The sequence below is a fragment of the Mus caroli genome, chromosome 9 (assembly GCF_900094665.2).
Source record: "Mus caroli chromosome 9, CAROLI_EIJ_v1.1, whole genome shotgun sequence".
Classification (NCBI taxonomy): domain Eukaryota; kingdom Metazoa; phylum Chordata; class Mammalia; order Rodentia; family Muridae; genus Mus; species Mus caroli.
In genome coordinates this window covers 3230172-3246814 of record NC_034578.1, presented here as the reverse complement: position 1 = coordinate 3246814, position 16643 = coordinate 3230172, and the positions used below count along the sequence as shown (strand labels likewise).

At 38.9% G+C, this 16643-nt stretch overlaps 1 protein-coding gene across 3 annotated transcripts in view; it reads left to right on the top strand.

The window, feature by feature from the left end:
• Positions 1–16643, top strand: part of Dync2h1 (dynein cytoplasmic 2 heavy chain 1) — a 238380-nt gene that overhangs the window by 207647 nt on the left and 14090 nt on the right. For all 3 annotated transcript variants that reach the window (XM_021171442.2, XM_029481794.1, XM_029481793.1), the window contains one exon: positions 9422–9511. In XM_021171442.2, coding sequence (XP_021027101.1) covers positions 9422–9511 — 90 coding nt within the window. The remainder of the gene's footprint in view (positions 1–9421; positions 9512–16643) is intronic.

Here is a 16643-nt window from a genome sequence, read left to right as displayed (position 1 = left end):
TCTTCTTCTTCTTCTTCTTCTTCTTCTTCTTCTTCTTCTTCTCCTCTCCTTCTCCTCCTCCTCCTCTTCCTCCTCCTCCCCCTCCTCCTCCTTCTTTAGAATCTCAATCTTTTTTTTTCTGAACATCTCATCTAAATACCTTGCTTTCTCAACCAGATCTCAAATGGACTTCCACCCTTTGCATCCTTGTGTGAATCCTCTTTGAGGTCACTAAGTATTTTTAAAATTAAGCCTTTACATTCTTAGTCTAGTGTCATTTGAATTTCTTTAGGTTTTATTTGGTACAGTTATTGAGGATGAGGTTTTGGAGGCACAATCTTGGCTTACATGAAAATTTATATATATGTGTGTGTGTATAGTGTGCATATGTATATACATGTATATGTAAACATGATGTGTGTGTGTGTGTATATATATATATATATATATACACATACATTTGTATGTATATATGTGTGTGTATGCATATTGTTTCTGTGGTACAATTTGCCTCTATTGTGTTTGATTTCTTTTCCTGTCTTACATGAGGATAATATCAGTAGTCAGCCCATTCTGTGTCTTGGAAGAGAAAAGCACACCACAGAAATAATCAGAATTCAAAAGTAGACCATATGTGTAAGCATTCTGAAAGCAATCTGTAGGTATTAATTCTAACATTAATAAGGATAGAAAAGAGCAAGATGCTTATAGGATGGTCTAGGAGTTAGCATTACAGGCAAATGGATTAATAAGTAATTGAAGGAAAGGAAATTGTCAAAGCAAGAAAACTAGGCATGAAAATACCAAACCATGTGGGATGAAGGCTTACAAGATAATAGTGAAAGATTATCCAATAAAATAAATGCAGATGACACAGCACAGTCAGAAGGAAATGCAAAGGGACGAGAAAAGACCTAATATCACTTAAGCCAAGGAATGGAAATGTTCCACTGATGTGTGCTGTGTCTGCATGACGAGGAGGGTGTACTTCATTTCTCTTTGAAACCCAGTCTTGTTACATCAAAAGGGTATTTGCAGGCAGCCCTGCCCTGCCTTTGCCACTAAAGTGCCTGTTTAGCCCTGAAATGTTTACTGTACCCAGGCTTGGCAGTAAGGAAAGGGCCTCACTGGAAATGCTACTGCTGACTGAACCTGAAGATGTCTGAGGCTGGTGCTTCTCTTGAGAGTACTCTGACAGAGTTCATAGCCTAAGAAATACCTGAGCTGGTGACCTTTCTTACCAAGTTTCTCTGGGGCTCTGAGAGTGCAAAAAACCCAAACTCTGGAGAAGTCATTGGTACATTGGCCAGTCTGCTCTGGCTAGCTCACCCTCTCATGCATAGCTAATCTCACTCTTCTCAGAGATGGGGCTGTAGACCCACCTGGAAATACCCTTTGCTTCCCTCAGATTGGATTCTTCCCTTCCCACCAATTGGACAAATCCACAGATCTAGGTCACACCCAGTTTCCTGAGCCCACACTGATTCTCACTTGTTTAGCCAATTGATACAGGGAGGCCTTTGGTACTTAGATACTTACTTTGGTACTTCTATTTCTATCTTCTTTCTTTTCTTCCCAGCGAAGTAGAATAACTGTAAGATCCCTGTTTTTGTACTCCTCTGTCAGAGCAGCAGCAGGAGCCAGCAAGTACCTGACCCTATGCTATGGGCATGCTATGCTTGGGATGTACTATGCAGCATCCGGAATTTCTTATGGAAATTGCTTTTTTAAAGTGAGACAGATAGTATGCATGTGCAGGTTGCTGGGACGTTTGCTTTTCTTTTATTCAAAGTTGGGACATATACACCCCTTTCCAGATGGTTTTGCCAAGTATCACGTTAGACTTCACTGACTCTTTCCCAATCCCAAGTTCAGACTGTGTAGATGTCACGAGGTCTCTGTGTTCCTCACTTTTCTATTACAGAAAGTTTCTATTTGCATATCAACTCTCTCTACCTACAACCACATCTCTGATGTTCTCTGTCAGATTCCTGGAGCTTCAGGAAAGTTCCGAATGCTTATAACATGCACATGCATGCATGTGTATGCGTACACACACATCCATGTCCACACAGACACACAGCACACTCACACATGCACAACTAGACTGCTTATAACACGCACATGCATGCATGTGTATGCGTACACACATCCATGTCCACACAGACATACAGCACACTCACACATGCACAACTGGACTGCTTCTTTTGCTTTTATTAATCATTTTGGAGGCATAGGACATAATCAACTAAAAAAAAATAAGTAGCTCTAAATCGTTTGTATGGTGACAAACTTATATTCTTCTTTTAGATAACTTTTGAAGATAAAGCTTCTAAAGTCTTAATTATATGAAACCGTTTCCGTGATTAAGACTATTTAATAAATGGCTCACAAATTTTTAATTCTTTATAATATCATTTCATTTTCCCTCAGCTGTTAATGTCTGTTCAGTGTTTCTTCAGTCGACATAGCAATAGCCATAGCAAATGAAACAGATGGTTAAATTCTTAATTAAAATATGGGATGCAGATATCATATATAAATAAATATTCTGTATTAGACATCGATAACTCTTTTGGTAAAGTGGCTAACATAGAAACATGAGAAACCAAGTTTTTCTCATGTGAAAACCAGAGGCAGCAGCACACATCTGTAACTCCAGCACTAAGGGCAGGGGGAGAGCAGTGCACCCTGCAGCTCACGATTAGCCATTTCAGCCAGGTGATGAGCTGTGTGTGCACTGGAGAGCAACAGATGGACACCCAGAGCCAATCCCCGTCAGACTCACACAGACAGACACACAGAGAAACACAACACACACACACACACAACATGCACACATGCACGCAAACCTGCCCTCGCTCAACTATAGCCTCAGGGTGGATATATATCGCGACATTTATTTTCATTATTTACATGAGAATGGACTTGATTAAAAAAAACCTTCCAAAACTATGTTTTACAAAGCACACTTAAATTATATGATTGGAGATCGTTATGTGGTGTTTGAAATCCAAGTGAGACTAGGCCAGTTTTGACCAAGGCAAAAATTAATTTTATTAATTTAAATGTTGCAGTATCACTGAAATCAGGGACAAGACAAGGATGCCCACTCTCCCCACATCTATTCAATATAGTACTTGAAGTGTTAGCTAGAACTCTAAGACAACAAAAAGAGGTTAAGGGGATACAAATTGGTAAAGAAGTAAAGGTATCACTATTTGCAGGTGATATGATAGTATACATAAGAGACCCCCAAAATTCTACCAGAGAATTTTTCCAGCTGATAAACAACTTCAGCAAAGTGGCCAGATATAAAATGGACTAAAATAAATGAGTAGTCTTCCTTTAAAAATGATAAACAGGTTTAGAAAGGAATTAGGTAAACAACTCCCTTCACAATAGCCACAAATAATATAAAATATCTTGGGGTAACTCTTACCAAACAAGTGAAAGACCTGTATGACAATAATTTCAAGTCTTCAAGAAAGAAATCAAAGATCTTAGAAAATGGAGAGATCTCCCATGCTCATGGATTGACAGAATTACCATAGTAAAAATGGCCATCCTACCAAAGGCAATCTATAGATTCAATGCCATCCCCATCAAAATCCCATCACAATTCTTCAAAGACATGGAAAAAGCAATTCTCAAATTCATCTGGAAAGCCAAAAAACCCAGGATAGCAAAAACAATTCTTAACAATAAAAGAACAGTTCGGGAAAATCACCATCCCTGATCTCAAGCTTTACTACAGAGCAATAGTGATAAAACCTGCATGGTATTGGTACAGACAAAGACATGTTGATCAATGGAATAGAATTCTACTCAAAATAAAACCACACACTTACTGTCACTTGATCTTTGACAAAGAAGCCAAACATATACAATGGAAAAAAGAAAGCATCTTCAATGAATAGTGCTGGTCTAACTGGCTGTCTGTATGTAGAAGAATGAAAATAGACCCATATTTGTCACCTTGTACAAAGCTCAAGTCCAAGTGGATCAAGGACCTCTACATAAAACCAGATACACTGAATCTAATAGAAGAGAAAGTAGGAAAGTGCCTTGAATTCATTGGCACAGGGGGAAATTGCCTAAACAGAACTCCAATGCCTTATGCTCTAAGATCAAGAATTGATAAATGGGACTTCATGAAACTAGAAAGGTTCTGTAAGGCAAAAGACATAGCCAATAAGACAAATCAGCAACCTACAGATTGGGAAAATATCCTTACTAACCCCACATTTGATAGAGGGCTAATATCCAAAATATATAAAGAATTCAAGAAGCTAAACACCAAAAAGCGAAACAACCCAATATCATAAAATGCGGTATAGAACTAAACCAAGAATTCAACAGAGGAATCTCGAATGACTGAGAAACACCTAAAGAAATGTTCAAAGTCCTTAGTGGTCAGAGAAATGCCAATCAAAACTATCCTGAGATTCCACCTTACGCCAATCAGAATGACTAAGACCAAAACCTCAGGTGACAACACATGTTGGAGAGGATGTGGAGAAAGAGGACCACTCCTCTATTGCTGGTGAGATTGCAAATTGGTACAACCACTCTGGATATCATTCTGGAGGTTCCTCAGAAAATTGGAAATAGATCTACCTGAAGACCCAGCTATACCACTCTTGGGAATATACTCAAAAGATGTCCCAGCATGCCAGAGGGGCATCTGCTCCACTATGTTCAGAGCAGCCTTATTTGTGACAACCCAGATGTCCCACCATACAAGAATGGATACAGAAAATGTGGTTCATTTACACAATGGAATACTACTCAGCTATTAAGAAAAGGGCATCCTGAGTTTTGCAGGCAAATGGATGGAACTAGAAAATATCATCCTGAGTGAGGTAACTCAGACCCAGAAAGATGTGTGTAGTATGTACTCAATAATAAGTGGATATTATAAAAAAAAAAAAAAAACTACAAAATACCCAAGATAGTCCACAGAACTCAAAAATGTCAACAAACTGAAGTGCCCAAGTGAGAATGTCCCAGTCCTACTTGGGAGAGAGAAGAAAGCAATCAGAAGTGGGACGGAAGGGAGGGACCTGGGAGGGAAAGTGGATGGGCATTGTACGGGAGAGGAGAACCTGAGCTGGTATTGTGTGAGAGAAAAGGACTGAAGCCCTGAGGTGCAGCAGAAAGAATGGAAACAGGCAACTTCAGGAAATAGGAGGTTGGGGGGACCCTCCAGAATGCACCAGAGACCTGGAAGGTGAGAGATTTCAGGACTCAAAGGGAGGGACCTTAGATGAAATGCCCAACAGTAGGGAGAGGGAACTTATAGAGCCCACCTCCAGCAGGAAGGCAGGGCATCAAGTGAGGAATGGGGTTGCCATCCCACAGTCACATCTCTGACCCATAATTGTTCCTGTCTGAAAGAATTTCAGGAATGGAAATAGAGAAGAGCCTGAGGAAAAGAAGGTCCAAAGTGGGATCCAGCTCAATGGGAGGTCCCAAGGCCTGACACTATTACTGAGGCTCACAAAAAGGGACCTATCATGACTGCCCTCTGAAAGACCCAACAAGCAGCTGAAAGACAGATGCAGATATTTGCACCCAACTAGTAGAGAGAAGCAGCTGACCCCTGTTGTTGAATTAGGAAAGGCTGAAGGAAGCTGAGATGGAGATCCTGCAGGAGGACCAGCAGTCTTAATTAATCTGGACCCCCGAGATCTCTCAAACACAGGACCACCAAACAGACAGGATATACCAGCTGATATGAGGCCCCCAACACACATACAGTAGAGGACTTCCGGGTCTGTGTTCATTCAGAGATGAGGTACCTAACCCTCAAGAAATTGGAGGCCCCAGGTTATTTAGAGGTCAGGTGGTGTCAGGGGTGGGGGCATCCACGTGGAGATGAGGGTGGGGTGTGGAGGAGGTGTGGGATGTTGAACAGTAGGAGGGTGGATGGGGGGAGGTGGGTGGGGAATGGAATATGGAGTGTAAAAAGCAAATTAATTTTGAAAAAATTAATAATAATAGAAATCCTTTCTAAAGTAGAGTACAGGGTCTGAAAGTTCTTGTAGACAATAGGTTTTTACGAGTGTTCTGCTACCCCTTTTCAGCTTAAAAATATTACTCTGGTATTTCAAAAACTGGCATTTCCAATTATATGCTAAAATATTATTGCATAGGATTTTCAGTTATCATAGAATATCCTCATTTTTATCCTCTTATTCCTTTCTTTCCCACAATGCTAATATCCCATTCTATTCTTTTTTACACCCTAAACCCATTGAATTTATTCAAATAGCATTACACTACGTATATAATCCTGCCCATTTTCTCAAAAACATTAGGCATTTTGATTCATCCATGATCATGTTTATGTATGTATTGTTTATGCTTCCTAACTATAAAATATCATGCTCTTGATAATACATAAGAATGATATTTAACTATGTTAGGTGACAAAAGAGAGCTAGGTATATCTATATAAAGGACCTTCTATAAGTAAGAACCCTAAAAATATTTATTTTAGTACTTTATGTATATGCTATTTCTCATCCTTCTGCGATAGGCTACCTAGAACCATACTTGCAAGGATCTTGGCCAGGTAGTAATGGCCCACACCTTTAATCACAGCACTCCAGAGGCAGAGGCAGGTGGATCTCTGAGTTCTAGGCCAGCCTGGTCTATAGAGTGAGTTGCAGGACAGCCAGAGCCACAGAGAGAAATTGTGTCTCAAAAGGCCAAAACCAAGAAGAAGGAGGAGAAGAAAAGAAGGAGGAAGAGAAGAAAAGGAGAAGAATCAGCAACAGCAGCTTGGATTCTCCCCAAAGTTAACCTCAGATGACTGGCTTTATAATGCTCCTTTTAGTGTGATGCAGAGTCAATAAATCATTGTACAAGTTTCCCATCAAGATGTCTTACATGCCTTGTCTTGGGGAATCCTTGTGGTCAGGCTGCAGCAGTGAGATTAGAGAGAGCTCAGACATGTCTGGCAGGCCACTGAAGAGAGAAAAGCACCAAAGAACTACTCGTGGTATTCCAGCTGATTGTGGCTGCTTTCCACTGACTCATGCTGCTTCAGCTGTTGAACTAGACTGCTGATATCCTGACAATGAAGAGTGGAATCGCTCCCCAAGGAACTACTTCTAAGTAGGTCCACACACTGTTTCCTATTAATCTTCTTTCCCCCACCTCTGGTTGATGGGTTAGAAGGAGGGGGGAGGGGTTGAATCATTTAAGAACCCTAAATAAAGTAGGTTTTTAAAAGAAAAAAATGTTGCAATTTCTGTGATATATAATATTACTTAATACAGTTTAGAATAGCACTTGATATTTTCACCAGTGTACCTGGGATAATTTCATCAGGAATTGCCCTGCCAAGGCTTAGGACTTATATGTTTGTTTGACAGTTATTGGTGATGCCTAAAGCTTTGCTGCTTTTATCTTATAAGAAGACACATTAATGAATATGTCATTATTACTACCATTCTCTCTTACATTTTATATCAACTTTAAAGATATAATTAAGTCAAAATGAAGCCAACATATTTCCTTGCCATTCATGGTAAATAACCATGAGTGTATCATTATATTAGAAATTAATGGATTACATTGCTCTTTTAAAATAATTTTAATTGAGCTCTTTATAGAACCAGTTTTCAGATTATCCTAACATACTGGTCAGTGACACTAAGTGCCTGTTCAATCAGTTCAAACTGGAAATGGCAAACATGCAGACTCTGGGTCATCCTACAGTGGTAGGAAAGTGGTCAGAGCAGGGTTGTGCAGCACAGTGGTGCAGCATGGGAACTTGAAAAAGAAAGCTCCCTCCCTCACTCACTGTGAGTGTGTAATGGCCAGATCCATGGAGTTAGTGCACATCTCCTTATACACTGTGTCTAGGAACTTTCAAGCTCTTTTCAGTCTGTATAACCTATATACAGGAATAGAGCACAATCGTGCTAGGTAGAGGTAAGGAGAGAAGAGGGAACATTATGAGGACTGGAGGTACCATGGACGTTACATTGGGTGGACAGTGGAGGCTGCATTGTGAAGACTGAGAGGACAGTGGAGGGGTTTCTCATAGCACAGCTGTGCTGCTGGCCTTTTGTGTACTGGAAAGTGTTTGATTATTATTGTTACTATCATCACCATCACCACCATCATCATCATAGCCATCACCATCAACACCATCACCACCATCATTATCATAGCCATCACCATCATCATCATTATCATCACTATCATCATCATTGCTACTACTGCTTCTGCTGCCCACTCAGTTTTGTTAATTATTTCTGGTTTGGTAATGTTTTCTGTCATTGAATTTTGAAAGGTCTCATTGCATTGTGTGTGTGTGATCACATGTGTGTATGGAGGTCAAAGGTCACTTTTGAAAGTAGACATTTTTTCTTCCAGTACATTGGGACCGAGGTCCTCAGGTTTAACAGTGTCTTCACCCACTTAAACATCTCACAAGCTCCAGGTTTGAGAGACCCAAGAGTGGAACCTTTTTTTCTAGGATTGTTTGCATGTTCTTGTGTATATTAACGCTCTTGAATGATATTCACATTTATCCTTTATCACCTCTGACTTTAAGTCTTTTGTGTGTTAGTTAAGCTATTGAAACCTTTGTCAGTTTGCTTTTCAAAATATCAGCTGTTTGATGTTGATCATTTAACATGTTTTGTTCTGTTTCACGTGTTTCAACTGTGGTGTGTTTTATTTTTGTCTTTCCTTGTTTTGGACTTGGTTTTTCTCGTGCCTTCACATATATCTTCAGATTGATATTTAAATTTATGTTTAAAAACCAAATCTTTTTTTTTTTGTCATTATCGTAGCTCTTCTAAGAATGCTTAGATTACTCCAGAATATGATGTCTTCGAAGTTCCCTTTCTACTCTTACATGATATTACATGTTTCTAGTTTTCGGTGCATGCATTTGATGATTGATATAAACTACTCACTTAGATGACTGAGGTATCATATACTGTTACCATAAAAGGTTTATTGATATTTTCTAAATATATTGAAATTCCAGCAAGCTCTCACAGAAGTGTTATAGTGTATATACACGCACCCAGTGAGTTCTTGTAAAGTACACATATGTGCATTAGTGCAAACTAACAGTGGGCCATCTGGTAAGAAAGATTCAGGTTCTCCTTGGACAGCCTACCTGCAGCACATTTATTAGTAAAAATCTGTGTACTATATAGCTTGAAAAAATTCTGTAGGAATCAAGACCCTTTTTATCTTTAACAGTTTTTAAATTTTCAGAATTTAAATTTTCACTTTGATTTCATACTGTACCAAATCTCACATCAAGAAAACATGGTTGGCCAGTTTCACAGAGAGCAAGTAATAGATACATTTCCATGTAAGGACTCCAGTTTAACTCAGTCAGTCTTCCCTTCACACTTATGCTCAAAGTCTCTGTGTAAGCTGACTCTTGTCTTTTACACTGCAGTGTCCTCTCACATGGCAGAGCAGGTGGGAAGGCCCTGAGGATCCCCTCCAGTACCTTCGCGGCCTCGTAGCCAGAACCCTTGCAATTCAGGTGAGAATGGACTATTTAGCTGCTGAGCATGTGGTATGTAGATTTACCTGTAGAAATATCCTTAGTAGTGAGAAGGATGGCATCTTTCATCTTTATGTCGTTTCAGATGTTTATATCACACTCTTTAAAATGTCTGTCCACAGTTTTTGTTTGTTTGTTTGTTTGTTTGTTTGTTTTATAAACATTGATAATGTGGAGAAAAATCTACAGTTGTCCAGCTGGATTGTACAGAGAGTGACTTAGGCAGCAATAGAAGCCCTGTCAGGACTGGGATCCCACTGCTTTAAGGAGTGTTCCTCCTGTGGGGAAACACTGCCTATTTTCCAATTGATGGCTTTTTCCCCACAGCTGACCAGGTAGGTACTCTAGACAAATAAACTGAGTTAAGGGGTAACAGTGAGCAGAAGCACCTCGTTTACACAAGTTAGTGGTGCATGCGGGACCCTGTGCACACTTTTGCGTTCTTGTTACTTCCTTTGCAGCTTGACTCTGCTTTACCAAATACCTGTCCTTTTTTTGTTTTGTTGTTACATTGTCTTGCGGTATGGCCCTTGTTTGCCACAAATCCTCCTGCTTCAGCCTCTCCTAGCAGCAGACATCTTTACTATATTAATGTCTGCAGTATAGTAACTCAATCTGCATTTTAATGTAGCATTCTTGATGAAGCATTGGTAGTCTCCATAACAACTCATTTATCTAACTCTCTTGTCACTTCCACTATACATTCACACTCTCCCCGACAGCAGTCACAGCCACTGCACAGAGAAACCCAGACCATGAGTTATAGGTACTTGAAAATGCCTGCCCTTTCCTCTCACCTACAGACATGTTTGTCTGAGACCATTCTGGCCAGTTTTCATGCAAATCAGAAGTTGACCTATGGCTGTAGACTCACACTGTACCTGTGTGGCCCATTCCCCAGCTTTCCTCTCTAAATATCCCATCCAGCCGTGTGGGATGGTGTGCATCTTTTGATGCTGTCTTTTCGTCTTTTTCTTAACTTCCCTTCCTACAGAAGGGATTTCTCTAAAGGATTGGGACCCATCTGAATTTTTGTTTGGTATCTGTTATAACCAACCCTTCATTATGCTTCAAGAAAACATACTAGAATGAAAACAACATTTGATTGACAGGAAAAACCACGCAGAGACACTGACTGACTCACTCCATCTGCTCTGGAGGTTGTTGGACATGATCTATGAATAAGTGGTTAAAGAGTGGGATGGAGAGAGGGAGGGAAAGAAAGGGAAAAGATGGGAGGAAGAAAGGGATAGAAAGAGAGAAGGAGGCATCTACAGTGTCTTTAAAAGTGTAGGAATGCTCACAGGTCTGTGCTTTAGCTGCTGGCTGGGTAAACCACTCTGACTATGTAGTTAGTGTTACTGGCTTTACTTATTTCTTACAAGAACAAAGCTTCTTGTTGCTTCAAAAAGTGTTCAAATAACCTTAATTATCCTCTGCTGATGTGATATTTTGTTAATGCTAAAATTAATCTTTGAAAATAATTCTACATGAACAATTGTAAATTTGAGCCTGATTACTTATTTTCAACTGATGGCTTTTTCCTACAGCTAACCAGGTAGGTACCATACCTAGGAAAAGAAACCGAGTTAAGGGGTAACAGTGAACGGGAGTGCCCTGTTTAGTAGCATGATTCTTTATCTATAGTGTGTTGAATATTAGGAATTAAACTATGTTGCCTCTATATGACCACCTTTTAAACTGTATAAGAATCCCTGACTCAAGATAAAAACTTTTGGACTTAATCATGCTGTCTTTCCAACCAACAAACTCTTCTCACTAACACTACTTGGGTTTTTGTTTTGTTTTGTTGTTTTTGTATCTTTCTCTCTTTTTTACATCTTTTTTTTTTACTAGCTTGATATTTTCTTCACTTGTAAGTATACAAACTTGCATGTATCCCTGAAGTGACCTTTACTGTCTAGGATTTCAGTTATTTTTGTGGTTGTCTTCTGTGTTTCATTTCCAGAGCAGCTTGTGATGGTAAGAAAACAACATAGCCCTTGGTTGACTAAAGGAACATAGACCTGGGTGGGCAGGCAGGACCAGAGTTTATCTGTAGGAATCACTGACGGTTTAAGCTTATAGCTTCTTATAAAAATGTGTTGTTTTAGAAATGTTTTGACAAAATACAAGCAGTTTTAGCAAAGACCTAGCCATAGTCTCAGATCCCAGGGTTTTACATATGGAGCACAACATGAGAGCAAAGTCAGTGGCTACTGAGGGTTTCACATAGAGTGCTGGTTCATTGTGGTATGATGTGTGCAACTCATGTAAACATGATGAGAGACAGAATGGTGTTTATTCAAAAATATCATAAACTGCTGCTGAATGCCAGGGCCCATGTGAAGTACTGGTGACATATGATTAGTAAATAGTAAATATGAGGCTTTTGCCTCATAAAAATGTATATTTTCTTATAAATATTCATTTTAGTAATTAAAATTCATCAATGTGACTACTGTTTTCCTGATGCCAAAAATTGTAAGATTGCTTAAAGTAAACCACATCCTATGTATAAGCTTGAGTGAGAGAACAGAGCATGAGTGTTGAGAACAGAGCTGTGGAAGGAGTCAATAAGACACACAAACCATTGGGTTCAGAGTTTGGTCTGGCAAGGAGATACATGTCCTCCACAGAAACAGGCCAGCATCAAGAGATAAACATTGCAGCTTCAGGAACTAAAATAGATTCTTTGAGTCTAAGGCTCCACTGGAGAGAAGAAAGGGCTAAGTCATGAGGCCATGTTAAAAGTTATCTTTGATTTTTTTTTTTTTTTTAGGGCCAACAATACTTGTTATAAGAAATACTGTGTTGTATTTTACAGGGATTGGTTGCCTAAATTTAAGGTCTCTGTGTTAGTTGTCATTCCCTGCATAGAGAAGCTTTTTTGATGAGAATTGTGAGATGTAGTGTTGTTTGTAGATGATAATAAGTCATTAGGAATCAATTTAATATTATGTCCATTTAGCAAAGAGATAGGCATGTGTCCATTTAGTATTAGGGCCCATGGCCTGTCTCTCTACAGGTTCTGGGCCCCAATAATGATGCCAAGCATGGGTTTCATCTTGTTAGAAGGACCTTAAGTTCAAGCAGAAAGTGTTTGGTTACTACCATGATGTGCATACCGTTACACCAGTCTTGCCAGGCTAGTCATCATTAATAGCTTTTAGGGTTCACAACCAGGTAAGACTGGTCATTACTTTTCTTGTCAGATAGTGTACATAGTATGTTCTTACACTGTGAAAGCCAGCCAGTTAGGATGGAGCTTTCAGATTTGTACCATTTGATTTCTCCATGTCTTATGTCCCTAGTATATGGTGTGTTCAGCAATAGGGTCTAACCATCAAGTCTGGAGAGCAACCATGAGTATTGGTAATACTTTACAATGCTTGGTGATCTGTGAGGCCTTACTAGCCAACAACTCCAAAAGAGGTAACCATTCTCAGCACTGGGCATTTGTTGTTGTTGTCATTGTTGTTAGCCTGTGGTATCTAGTAGGGGCATTGTTGCCCCTTTATAGGATAACTCCTTTATATCTTATGAAGCTCTATATTACTAGGCATGCTTCCATGTAACATTTTTGAAAGGTTTTTACCCTTCAGGTTTTTAATGTTAATTACCCCTCCCCATATTGCCTTCACTGCCCTGTCCTCGTACTGGCTATACCAGTTTGACCCATCAATTTCTGTTATTCTGTTGTAACACAGCATCCTTTCTCACCCCTTGAAAGTCCATCCTTATGGCCATGTACTAACTTCTGACCTCTATGTATATTCCAAATAAATCATATAGCCACAGGGTTAACACTAGCATCCACAGATGAGAGAAAACATGCAACATTTGTTTGTCTAGGTCTAGGTCACCTCATTCAGAACGATTGCTGCTAATGTTTGTCTGTCTAGGTCTGGGTTACCTAACTCACAGAATGACTGTTTCCAACTCCATCATCCATTATCTGAAATCTCATAGTTGTATTTTCCTAATGGCTGAATAATATTGCACTATGTAAATGCACATTCATTATCAGGTGATTTGGGACATATAGGGTGTTTGTGATCATGCACCCATGATCATCCTTAGAGTAGACTATGGAGTGCTTTAGGTATATGCCCAAGAGTGGGATAGCTGAGTCTCCTGCTATCTATACTGATTTCCACAGTGGCACACCAGTTTGTATGTTCACTAACAGTAAGTGTTCCCATTGCCCCATACCCATGGCAGCATTTTTAATCCTTTGCTTGATCTTAGCCATTCTAACTGGTGTAAGATGAAATCTCAAAGTTGTTTTAATTTGCATTTCTGTGATGTCTAAGGATGTTGAACATTTTTAAAGGATTCTCAGCTGTTTATACTTTATCTTTTGAGAATTCTATTTAATTCCATGTCCTATGTTTAATTGGTTTGCTCATTGTCCTATGTTTAGTTTTTTGAGTTCACTGTATATTCTAGACAATGACCCTCTGCCTGATATATTCTGCCTATTCATTCAAATGATGGTGCCACTTGCTTTATGGAACTTTTTTCTTTCTTGAGGTCTCACTTATTTTTGGTCTCAATGCCTAGTCTTTGTTATCTGTTCAGAAAAATCCTGTGCTTTCCTCTCTGTCAGATTTAGGGATTCTGGTTTTATCTTGAGGTCCTTGATCCATTTGGAGCAGAGTGATTCCATTCTTCTATGTGCATAGGTAGGTCCCTAGGTTACATGTGATGTCTGGAGAGTCCGAAAGGGAGGGAGCAAGACTGATGAGGTGGCCATCCCTGACGAGCAGAATCAAGCAGAGGCTGAGAGGAGCAGACAGGTACTTACCAGGGTTGCCAGGCCATGTGCAGTGGCTAGAAAGTCCCTGTGGGTCTTGGCCATGTGCCTTTAATTTTGTTAATAATCGTGTAATCTGCTTCCATTGCCTTAATGTTTCATTTTGATATGTAAAAGAGGTGCAAAGATTTTCTGCAGAATTTGACAAAAATAAAGAGGTGTAGTGTATATAACCTGTATAAAATGATACTTGGTTGTATTACACCTATTCATATTCATGAGGAAACAGCTTTATGATTCAATTCTATATAGAGAATTCAAAAAATAGAACTTTAGTAAGGTAGTACTTTTAATGTCCTTTTCTACTGTTTATCTGTGTGTCAGTTATTTGGTATCTCATCTCCCCTATCTTGGAAGCATCTGTCATAGAGTAAATGCTTTTAATAGAATGGGTATAGTTTGAATTCATAAACTGTCTTAAAGCTAGCATCATTATGGCAGTGTTTATTACTCTAATTGATGGTTAGACCTGGGAGAACCTAAAAATTGAGTTGACTAAAATTTTTATGCAATAGTCAACTTTATTCTGAGCATCAAATGATTTATACTCTGAAAGTTATGAAGAGTCACGTGAGTAAAGTGTTATAAAGTGTTTTTCCATAGAGGCATATAAGCAAATAACAATATCCAGTTGTGTTTAATAATCTGAAGTAAATTCACTTCTATCCACTACACCTGCGAGGGGCACAAAATCCCATTTTAAAAACAATCTGTGGTTTTGAATAAAGTGAGGTCAGAAGGCTCTTGTTTTGTTTTCTTGGAATTTTCTTACAAGATTTCAGATTTTCCAACTCATGTCTCAGTTCTTGGACCATGTTCCTACATTATAGTATTTTGAAATCTTTCCATATCACTTTGGAAAGTCGTTTCATTTATGGTATAGTAAGAAACTATATTTGACCCTCTCCAGGATTCACTGTGGCCTATCTCAGGAGTTGTCATGACTGCTATTCTGAGGTTGTATGCTTGTGTGATGTTTAAGAAATTGCTTGGCCCATTTGTCATGCCAACCTGTTAGCTCTTCACTTCCCTAACTATTCACTTCATGACTATTTTTGTTACATATGATTTAAATACTTAGAGATGTAAAGACTCATGGCTGTAGATAAAACTACAGGTATCAGGTCTTATCGGTAACCCATCTGGCAGTGGCTATAGCCAGAGCCATGCGTGAAGGAGGGTCTTTGACTAAGAAGTTCTTGCATGTGATTCTGCTCACTGCAGTTTTGTTGTGACCCCAGGGTGTCTGTATACATTTCTTATTAAAAACACTGGTGTCTAATTCTTTATTTTCGTGATCATAAATCAGTGTAAGTATAATTTAAATGTGGAAAAAAGGCAATTCTTAGCTCACTATAAGATTTGCTAATCAGTTATTACAACCATTAAAAGAAGCTTTGTTACATAAGCCTTATCAACCAGCATACCAGCACCCTTCTATTAATCTAGCTTTAAGCTAAGTAGACTAACAAATTTTTATTTTTTCCATGGACTAACAACATTTTTACCAAAGAAACTTTTCCTCCTTGACTAATTATCTTAATATAAACTTAATGAAGTTAAAAATCTGATTATCAGCTACTTTTTAGTTTTTAATTAGTTTGATCATATATAAATCCACTTCTGAAAACAACCCTTTTGAGTATTAGAATTTAAAATTGATTTTAAAGTATTAATATAGTAATAGTATAATTGTAAATAATTATATTAAATGATTCATTAAAAGAAAAATTCTTGGCTGTTGACCAAATAATGCAATCAAATGTTCTACCACTGAACTATACCTCCTATGTTCTGCTAACCATGAAAGACAAACAGATGAGATTGCACACAGCATTATTGTAAAGCATAATATCAGAAAGGGAGATTACAATTGGTTTTTTTGCTTGTTTGGTTTTTTGGGTTTTGGGGTTTTTGTTTTTTTGGTTTTTTTATTAGGTATTTATTTCATTTACATTTCCAATGCTATCCCAAAAGTCCCCCACCCACTCCCCCACCCACCCACTCCCACTTCTTGGCCCTGCCGTTCCCCTGTACTGAGGCAGATAAAGTTTGCATAACCAATGGGCCTCTCTTTCCACTGATGGCCGACTAGGCCATCTTCTGATACATATGCAGTTAGAGACACGAGCTCTGGGGGGTACTGGGTAGTTCATATTGTTGTTCCACCTATAGGGTTGCAGATTCCTTTAGCTCCTTGGTTACTTTCTCTAGCTCCTCCATTGGGGGCCCTGTGATCCATCCAATAGCTGACTGTGAGCATCCACTTCTATGTTTGCTAGGCCCCGGCCT